General features: G+C 39.4%; 1 protein-coding gene across 3 annotated transcripts in view; it reads left to right on the forward strand.

The window, feature by feature from the left end:
* ASH1L (ASH1 like histone lysine methyltransferase) overlaps positions 1-10600 on the forward strand; it is a 202012-nt gene that overhangs the window by 55140 nt on the left and 136272 nt on the right. For all 3 annotated transcript variants that reach the window (XR_002481715.1, XM_008053776.1, XM_008053777.1), the window contains exon 3: positions 2971-7534. Coding sequence is in view for 2 of the 3 variants with exons in the window: in XM_008053776.1 (XP_008051967.1) it covers positions 2971-7534 (4564 nt within the window). In the remaining variant the exon portion in view is untranslated. The remainder of the gene's footprint in view (positions 1-2970; positions 7535-10600) is intronic.

The raw sequence follows: 10600 nt of genomic DNA on the forward strand, positions 1-10600 counted from the left end.
CATGCCTGTAATTCCGGCTACTTGGAAGGCTGAGGCGGAAGGATCGCCGGAGCCCAGCAGGTCGAGGCTGCGGTGGCCGGGAGCGGCCACTGCACTCCAGTCTGGGCGACAGAGTGAGACTCCAACTCAAAAAAAAAAAAAAAAAAAAGTAAAGTAATTCAAAATAATTATATCCCATGTAGTTATACAATTAATTTCCTATATAGTTAGATGTACTTGTTTTCATTGTTTTTAATATTTAGAGGTTTTGGATTTTTAAATATAATTTTGTTCATTAACTATGTAAAACATTTCCAATGTAAAAAGAAAAAAAAAAAAAAAATTAGATGCATAGTGTCCTAGCTTCTAGTAGCCCTTCTTCCTTTCCCATAGGTGACTATTTCCATTAATCTTTGGTTTATGCCAGATGCAGTGGTTCATGCCTGTAATCCCAGCACTTTGGTAGGCAGGGGCAAGAGGATTGATTGTCTGAGCCCACGGGTTCGAGACCAGCCTGGGCCACATGGTGAGACCTCTTCTCTGCAATAAATCAGAAAATTAGCCAGGTGTGGTCACACATGCCTAGTTCTAGCTTCTTGGAAGGTTGAGGTGGAAGAATCGCCTGAGCCCTGCAGGTCAAGTCTGCAGTGACTGTGAGTGTGTCACTGCACTCCAGCCTGGGCTACAGAGTAAGATGTCTACTAAAAAAAAAAAAAATCTTTGGTTTATTTCACTTTTAAGTGAAATAATATAGGACTATATATTCACATTCTCCATTTCCATTTTCTTATCAAAATGTAGCATGTTATAACCATTGTTCTGGACATTTTTTCATTTAGCAATATGGGGCATATCCATTTCTTAGCAGTATATTGATATCTCCTTTTTCTTCTTTAATTTGTTGGCATTTTTTTTTCCAATTTATTTCTTTATTTTTCTTGTAAAGATGAGGTCTCACTATGTTGCTCAGGGTGGTCTCATACTCCTGGTCTCAAGTGATCCTCCTCCCTTGACCTCCCAAAATACTGGGATTATAAGCATGAGCTATCACACCCAGCCATGTTGGTAGTTTCTTAGTACTCCATTGTACAGATATATCTTGATTTATTCAGCCAGTCCCCTGTAGATAATCATTTGGATTGTTTGAGGGTTTTGCTATTGAAATCATGGTACATTTTAGAGCCTTGTACAGACATTACATTTTTACCAGTGTATCTTGGGGGACCCCCAAGGTAGAATTCCTGGGTCAAAGGCTATAATTTAATGAAATGAAATTTTTCTGGTTATTGTCAAATTCTCTTCTATAAAGATTATAGCATTTTGCATGCAGTTTATTTCCATACATGCTTGAATTTGCTTTTGTGTTGTCTATCCTGTTCCATGGTTTTTCTGTCTTTTCATTTTTCAGTTCTATACTGTTTTAATGATAGAGGCTTTAAAAAATAATATTTAATATGATTATCCCCTTGGTTTTCTGTTTAGATTTTCCTAGCTATTCTTGCATGTCTATTTTTTTTCAGTGAACATTATAATAATTTTTTTAATTGCTAAAGAAAACTAGTGGTATTTTTATTGAGATTTCATTAACTTTATAATAGAGAAAAATTGTCATTTTTGTGTCTTCCTATCCACAAACATAATATGACTTTACATTTGTTCAAGTCTTTCTTGAGTATTTTATAAGTTAGGAAAAGCTCTCTAGTGATTATCCAATAGTAAAACTGACTATCGTGTGAAGTAGTGAATTCATTTCTAAAATCTGTAGTGAGAATTCATGAATTAGTTTACAGTAAATGATTTAAATGTTATTTCCCACTCTAAGATATTACATAAAAGCATATTCTTAAGAACATTTGAATTTTTAAATTGTCTTCTATTTTACAATAAGAAAACTTGACTGCTTGATTCATGACTATAATTGAGAATGAGTTAAAGACGTAGAAGTAGGTTAGAAGTTGTCCTGTACTGGTTTGGAATCATTGAAGTCAATGAAGTAGGTAGGCAGCAAACTAGTATTTTAAAAGAGAGGATCATAGGATACTGTAGCTAAAAAATTTTTTTTTCGAAATCAGTACATTCATATGCTTTGTTTATATTTAATCAGTCAAAAGTAAGGTGAAAGCAGAGACTATTGATTTGCCATTTTAAAAAATAGCAAAATAGGCCAGGCACAGTAGCTCATGTCTGTAAGTCTCAAGGCAGGCAATTGTTTGAGCCCAAGAGTTTGAGACCAGCCTGGGCAACATAGCAAGATCTTGTCTGTAAAAAAAAAAAAAAAAAAAAAAAGCCAAGCACAGTAGCTGACACCTGTAATCCTAGTGCTTTGGGAGGCTGAGGCGAGAGAATTGCCTGAGCTCAGGGGTTCAAGACCAGCCTAGGCACCTTGGCAAGACCTCCTCTCTACAATAAATCAAAAAATTAACCGGGCACAGTGACGCACACCTGTAGTTTCAGCTACTTGGAAGGCTGAGGCGGAAGGATCACCTGAGCTCAGTAGGTCGAGATTGCGATGGCTGTGATTGTGCCACTGCACTTCAACCTGGGCGACATAGACACCTACTCAAAAAAAAAAAAAAAAAGTCAGGTGTGTTGGGCTGTGCCTATATTCTCAGCTACTTGGAACGCAGAGGTGGAAGGATCACCTTACCCCAGGATGTCAGGGCTGCCATGAGCCAAGACCATCATGATCATGCTACTACACTCTAGCCTGACTTAAAAATAAAAGACAAGATATATTAACATCGTAGAGCAATTTCTAAAGACCCAGTAATACACAAGTTTATATGGTTGAAAGTCAACAGACATAATTATCTTCATAGCCTCTCACATAGCAGTAGATCCTGTGACATAAACATAGTATCAAGTTTTTAAAAATTTCTGTTGCCTATTTTATATCTGATATGTCACCAGTTAGTTTGTTGGATTGTAAAACTACATCCAAATGGTATGAGGCTTACTCTCTCTTTAACCTTTTTCTTGTTCAAATTTTAGGATTCTTCAAAGTTGTACAAGAAAGCAGATGATGTTGCAGCCATTGAATGCCAGTCTGAAGAAATCATCCATCTTCATTCACAGGGAGAAAACAATCCTTTGTCTAAGAAACTATCTCCAATACACTCAGAAATGGCAGATTATATTAATGCAACACCATCTACTCTTGTTAGTAGCCGGGATCCTGATTTAAAGGACAGAGCATTACTTAATGGAGGCACTAGTGTAACAGAAAAATTGGCACAGCTCATTGCTACTTGTCCTCCCTCCAAGTCTTCCAAGACAAAACCGAAGAAGTTAGGAACTGGCACTACAGCAGGATTGGTTAGCAAGGATTTGATCAGGAAAGCAGCTGTTGGCTCTGTAGCTGGAATAATACATAAGGACTTAATAAAAAAACCAACTATCAGCCCAGCAGTTGGATTGGTAACTAAAGATCCTGGGAAAAAGGCAGTGTTTAATGCAGCAGTGGGATTGGTCAGTAAGGACTCTGTGAAAAAACTGGGAACTAGCACTACAGCAGTATTCATTAATAAAGACTTAGGCAAAAAGCCAGGAACTATCACTACAGTAGGACTGTTGAGCAAGGATTCAGGAAAGAGGCTAGGAATTGGTATTGTTCCAGGTTTAGTGAATAAGGAGTCTGGCAAGAAATTAGGACTTGGCACTGTGGTTGGACTGGTTAATAAAGACTTGGGAAAGAAATTGGGTTCTACTGTTGGCTTAATGGCCAAGGACTGTGCAAAGAAGATTGTAGCAAGTTCAGCAATGGGATTGGTTAATAAGGACTTTGGAAAGAAACTAGTGAGTTGTCCTTTGGCAGGACTGGTCAGTAAAGATGCCATAAACCTTAAAGCCGAAGCACTGCTCCCCACTCAGGAACCACTTAAGGCTTCTTGTAGTACGAACATCAGTAATCATGAAAGTCAGGAACTTTCTGAATCCCTGAAAGATAGTGCCACCAGCAAAACTTTTGAGAAGAATGTTATACGACAGAATAAAGAAAGCATATTGGAAAAGTTCTCAGTTCGAAAAGAAATCATTAATTTGGAGAAAGAAATGTTTAATGAAGGAACATGCATTCAGCAAGACAGCTTCTCATCCTGTGAAAGGGGATCTTATGAAACCTCAAAGCATGAAAAGCAACCTCCCGTATATTGCACTTCTCCAGACTTTCAACTGGGAGGTGCTTCTGATGCATCTACAGCTAAATCCCCTTTTAGTGCAGTAGGAGAAAGCAATCTCCCTTCCCCATCACCTACTGTATCTGTTAATCCTCTAACCAGAAGTCCCCCTGAAACTTCTTCACAATTGGCTCCTAATCCATTACTTTTAAATCCTACTACAGAACTAATGGAAGAAATTTCTGAATCTGTTGGAAAGAACCAGTTTACTTCTGAAAGTACCCACTTGAATGTTGGTCATAGGTCAATGGGTCATAGTATAAGTATTGAATGTAAAGGGATTGATAAAGAGCTAAATGATTCAAAAACTACCCATATAGATATTCCAAGAATAAGCTGTTCCATTGGAAAAAAGCCAAGTTTGACTTCTGAGTCCAGTATTCATACTATTACTCCTTCTGTTGTTAACTTCACTAGTTTATTTAGTAATAAGCCTTTTCTTAAACTTGGTGCAGTAACTGCATCAGACAAACACTGCCAAGTTGCTGAAAGCCTAAGTACTAGTTTGCAGTCTAAACCATTAAAAAAAAGAAAAGGAAGAAAACCTCGGTGGACTAAAGTGGTGGCAAGAAGCACATGTCGGTCTCCTAAAGGGCTAGAACTAGAAAGATCAGAACTTTTTAAAAACGTTTCCTATAGCTCCCTGTCAAATAGTAATTCTGATCCGGCCAAGTTTATGAAAAACATTGGACCACCTTCATTTGTAGATCATGACTTTCTTAAACGCCGATTGCCAAAGTTGAGCAAATCCACAGCTCCATCTCTTGCTCTCTTAACTGATGGTGAGAAACCGTCTCATAAGTCTTTTGCTACTCACAAACTATCCTCCAGTATGTGTGTCTCTAGTGACCTTTTGTCTGATATTTATAAGCCCAAAAGAGGAAGACCTAAATCTAAGGAGATGCCTCAACTAGAAGGTCCACCTAAAAGGACTTTAAAAATCCCTGCCTCTAAAGTTTTTTCTTTGCAGTCTAAGGAAGAACAAGAACCCCCAATTTTACAGCCAGAAATTGAAATCCCCTCCTTCAAACAAAGTCTTTCTGTATCTCCTTTTCCAAAAAAGAGAGGCAGGCCTAAGAGGCAAATGAGGTCACCAGTCAAGATGAAGCCACCTGTACTATCAGTGGCTCCATTTGTTGCCACCGAAAGTCCAAGCAAGCTAGAATCTGAAAGTGACAACCATAGAAGTAGCAGTGATTTTTTTGAGAGTGAGGATCAACTTCAGGATCCAGATGATCTAGACGACAGTCATAGGCCAAATGTATGCAGTATGAGTGACCTTGAAATGGAACCAGATAAAAAAATTACCAAGAGAAACAATGGACAATTAATGAAAACAATTATCCGAAAAATAAATAAAATGAAGACTTTAAAAAGAAAGAAACTGTTGAATCAGATTCTTTCAAGCTCTGTAGAGTCAAGTAATAAAGGGAAAGTGCAATCCAAACTACATAATACAGTATCAAGTCTTGCTGCCACATTTGGCTCTAAATTGGGTCAACAGATAAATGTCAGCAAGAAAGGAACCATTTATATAGGAAAGAGAAGGGGTCGCAAACCAAAGACTGTCTTAAATGGCATTCTTTCTGGTAGTCCCACCAGCCTTGCTGTCCTTGAACAAACAGCTCAGCAGGCAGCGGGGTCAGCATTAGGACAAATTCTTCCCCCTTTACTACCTTCATCTGCTGGTGGTTCTGAGATTCTTCCATCGCCTATTTGCTCTCAGTCATCTGGGACTAGTGGAGGTCAGAGCCCTGTCAGTAGTGATGCAGGCTTTGTTGAACCCAGTTCAGTGCCATATTTGCATTTACACTCCAGACAGGGCAGTATGATTCAAACTCTTGCAATGAAGAAGGCCTCAAAGGGGAGGAGGCGGTTATCTCCTCCTACTTTGTTGCCAAATTCCCCTTCACACTTGAGTGAACTTACGTCTCTGAAAGAAGCTACTCCTTCCCCAATTAGTGAGTCTCATAGTGATGAGACCATTCCCAGTGATAGTGGAATCGGAACAGATAATAACAGCACATCAGATAGGGCAGAGAAATTTTGCGGGCAAAAAAAGAGGAGGCATTCTTTTGAGCATGTTTCTCTGATTCCTCCTGAAACCTCTACAGTGCTAAGCAGTCTTAAAGAAAAACATAAACACAAATGTAAGCGCAGGAATCATGATTACCTCAGCTATGACAAGATGAAAAGGCAGAAACGAAAACGGAAAAAGAAATATCCCCAACTTCGAAATAGACAGGATCCAGACTTTATTGCAGAGTTGGAGGAACTAATAAGTCGTCTAAGTGAAATTCGCATTACCCATCGAAGTCATCATTTTATCCCTCGAGATCTTCTGCCAACTATTTTTCGAATTAACTTTAATAGTTTCTATACACACCCATCTTTCCCCTTAGACCCTTTGCACTACATACGAAAACCTGACTTAAAAAAGAAGAGGGGGAGACCCCCTAAGATGAGGGAGGCAATGGCTGAAATGCCTTTTATGCACAGCCTTAGTTTTCCTCTTTCTAGTACTGGATTCTATCCCTCTTATGGCATGCCTTATTCTCCTTCACCCCTTACAGCTGCTCCCATAGGATTAGGTTACTATGGAAGGTATCCTCCAACTCTTTATCCACCTCCTCCATCTCCATCTTTCACCACTCCACTTCCACCTCCTTCTTATATGCATGCTGGTCATTTACTTCTCAATCCCACTAAATACCATAAGAAAAAGCATAAGCTACTTCGACAGGAGGCCTTTCTTACAACCAGCAGGACTCCTCTTCTTTCCATGAGTACCTACCCCAGCGTCCCTCCTGAGATGGCCTATGGTTGGATGGTCGAGCACAAACACAGGCACCGTCACAAACACAGAGAACACCGTTCTTCTGAACAGTCCCAGGTTTCCATGGACACTGGCTCTTCCAGATCTGTCCTGGAGTCTTTGAAGCGCTATCGATTTGGAAAGGATACTGTTGGAGAGAGATATAAGCATAAGGAAAAGCACCGATGTCACATGTCCTGCCCTCATCTCTCTCCTTCAAAGAGTTTAATAAACAGAGAAGAACAGTGGGTCCACCGAGAGCCTTCAGAATCTAGTCCACTGGCCTTGGGATTGCAGACACCTTTACAGATTGACTGTTCAGAAAGTTCTCCAAGTTTATCCCTTGGAGGATTCACTCCCAACTCTGAGCCAGCCAGCAGTGATGAACATACAAATCTTTTCACAAGTGCAATAGGCAGCTGCAGAGTTTCAAACCCTAACTCCAGTGGCCGTAAGAAATTAATTGACAGCCCTGGACTCTTTTCTGCACAGGACACTTCACTAAATCGGCCTCACAGAAAGGAACCACTGCCTTCCAGCGAAAGGGCAGTACAGACTTTGACAGGTAAGAAGATTATTTTGTTGCCTGTTACTTGTTAGCAAGATAGATTGTTTTCTACTGGATGCCTGATAAATGTAGATGAACTGATTTTGTTTTTATAAATGCATTTTGAAATCTTCAAATTTCTCATTTTCCTTAGTTGTAAGACTTAAGATGAGGAATGTCTTTGCGTTAATTTTGTGTTTTGAGAAAAGATATCATTGTAAAAAAAAGACAAAAATGAAAAGAAATAAACACAACTTTTGGAAATCAGGAAAAGTGATTTTATTTTAAAATACAAAAAGACTTAGCAATTTTTATAATGAGAAGCATAGATATCATTGGTGTGCACATATTTTTAACATATGTTAATCTAGTAGTTATACATGCTTCTGTGTTATAGGAAAAATATGTTATTAACCCTGTATATCTCATAATAAAAATTTAAGCATGGAAAATTTTCATCATTGTAAAATTTAACTCTAGGAAGTCTATAAATCCTCTAATATTATAACTAAAATTAGGGATATGTATACTTGTGTGTATTTTTCTAGAGATAATCCATAAATTTTATCAGAACCACCAAGTAAGCTCTACACTTAAATATCCCCTCCTATATAATGGTTTTAGTACTGCTATTATGAAAAGTAATCACATAGTAAGTGCATGGATGTTAGTTACTATTATTATTCCCCTAAAAGATTTTAAAAAACTTATACATTGAGGAAAAGCTAAATCCCTCAAAGACAAGAAGTTTTTGTTCCTGATTTTCTGTCTTAGTGAAGAATCTGAGTATTTTTAGTTATTAACAGTGCGAAGAGAAAATAATCTTATACTTAGGTTTACTCAGCAATTTTTTTACAAATATTTAATTAGTCATAGTTATTGAATGTTAGGTATCTGCCAGGCATTCCACTTTGTGGGTCCTTGTTCTATAATAGGGAATAAGGCACATAGGTTCACCATTTCATGGAAATTATAGTGAAAGAAATGAATAATAAAAACTCACATTAAGTGTCATTAAATTGTGATAAGGACTATAACAAAAGAGTGAGAGAGTAGTACTGTATGAAATGGGAGACCTAATTCAAAGAAAGCTTCCCTGAGAAAGTTACCCTAAACTGGGCCTTGAAAGATGAGTAGCAGTTAGTTGAGTAAACCGATTTCCACTTATTCATTTACTTGTTCATTTACTCATTCCTTGAATTCCAAAAACATCCAGGACTATTCTGGTCATTGACATATAGTAGATAGTAAAGAACTGATATTTGACCTCATTAATTCTCAGCTTGGTGAAGACAATAGAATAGTAAGCAAATAAATAATGGCATATTGAGAAAAATGCTATAAAGTTCATGTAATCAGGTGTTAAGAAATAGACTAAAGAGCCAGGAGAAAGGAATCTAATTAGATAGTTATTAGTTATGGCCTGAGGATAAAAAGTTGGGACTTAAAGGATGAGAAGTTGATGAGGGAGGCCACAGTGAAGATATGTTTAAAGAACCTGAACCAGGAAGAAGCTTCAATTTGGTAGGAGAGGGACTATAAAAGGGAGAATGATGAGAGATGGGTGACAAAAAGAGGCCAAACAACGTGTTAAGAAGTTTGGATGGGCCGGGCTTGGTGGCTCAGCCTGTAATCCCAGCACTTTGGGAGGCCGAGGTGAATGGATTGCCTGATCCCGCAGATTTGAGACCGGCCCAAGCAACTTGGCGAGCCCTCGTCTCTACAATAAATCAAAAATTATCCGGGCGTGGTAGCACGCATCTATAGTTCTAGCTACTTGGAAGGCTGAGGCGGAAGGATCGCCAGGGCCCAGCAGATTGAGGCTGTGGTGGCCAGGAACGTGCCACTGCTCTCTAGTCTGGGCAACAGAGTGAGACTCCAACTCAAAAAAAAAAAAAAAAAAAAAAAAAGCTATATTCAAGACCAGCCCAGGCAACTTGACAAGACCTTGTCTCTACAATTGGGAAAAAAAAAAAAAAGAACAAAGACAAAGGAGTAGGAGTATTAATTTTATATTTTTTCTTTTCTTTTTTTTGGAGTTGGGGTCTCACTGTCATCCAGGCTGCAGCTCACCATGGCTCGAGTAATCTGTCTGCCTCAGCCTCCTGAGTAACTGAGACTCCAGGCATATACGATGACACCTGAATAATTTAAAAAAATTTTCTTGTAGAGGTGTGGTCTCAATATGTTGCCTAGGCTGGTCTCAAACTCCTGGGTTTAAGCAATTCTCCAGCCTTTAAGAGTGCTGGGATTACAGGCCTGAGCCACTGGGCCAGGCCTAGATTTGCATTTTTTTTTTTTTTTTTTTTGGAGTTGGAGATTCACTTTGTTGCCCAGGCTAGAGTGCAGTGACACACTCCTCGCCACCGATCCCTTGACTTGCTGGACTCAGGTGATCCTTCCGCCTCAACCTTCCAAGTAGCTGGAACCACAGGTGTGCACCACCATGCCCAGCTAATTGTTTTGATTTATTGTAGAGATGAGGTCTCACCAATTTGCCCAGGCTGATCTTGAACCCCTGGGCTTAGGTAGTCCTCTCGCCTTGGCCTCCCAAGGTGTTAGGATTACAGGTGTGAGCCACCGCACTTGGCCTTAGATTTGTATTTCTAAATGATCATTTTGCTCCTTTGTAAACACTGAATAGGAGAGGATAAAAATAATTACAGTTAGTAGTCAATAGCAGTAGTCTAGATAAGATGATGCTTAGACTAGGGTGGTGGCTGATTGATATAAGGACATTTGGGATATTAGTGGTGCCATGCACTAAAAAACTGAAGGAGGAGCAGATTTAGAGGAGAGCACAAATTTGTTGTTTTTTTTTTGAGTTGGAGTCTCACTCTGTCGCCCAGACTGGAGTGCAGTGGCACACTCCTGGCCTCTGCAGCCTCGACCTGCTGGGCTCCGGCGATCCTTCTGCCTCAGCCTTCCGAGTAGCTGGAACTACAGGCGTGCACTACCATGCCCAGCTAATTTTTGATTTATTGTAGAGATGAGGTCTTGCCAAGGTGCCCAGGCGGGTCTCGAACCCGTGGGCTCAGGCAATCCACTCACCTCAGCCTCCCAAAGGTGCGGGATACAGGCTGA

Source organism: Carlito syrichta, unplaced genomic scaffold, assembly GCF_000164805.1.
Source record: "Carlito syrichta isolate Samal-C Ts95f unplaced genomic scaffold, Tarsius_syrichta-2.0.1 Scaffold288448, whole genome shotgun sequence".
Taxonomy (NCBI): Eukaryota; Metazoa; Chordata; class Mammalia; order Primates; family Tarsiidae; genus Carlito; species Carlito syrichta.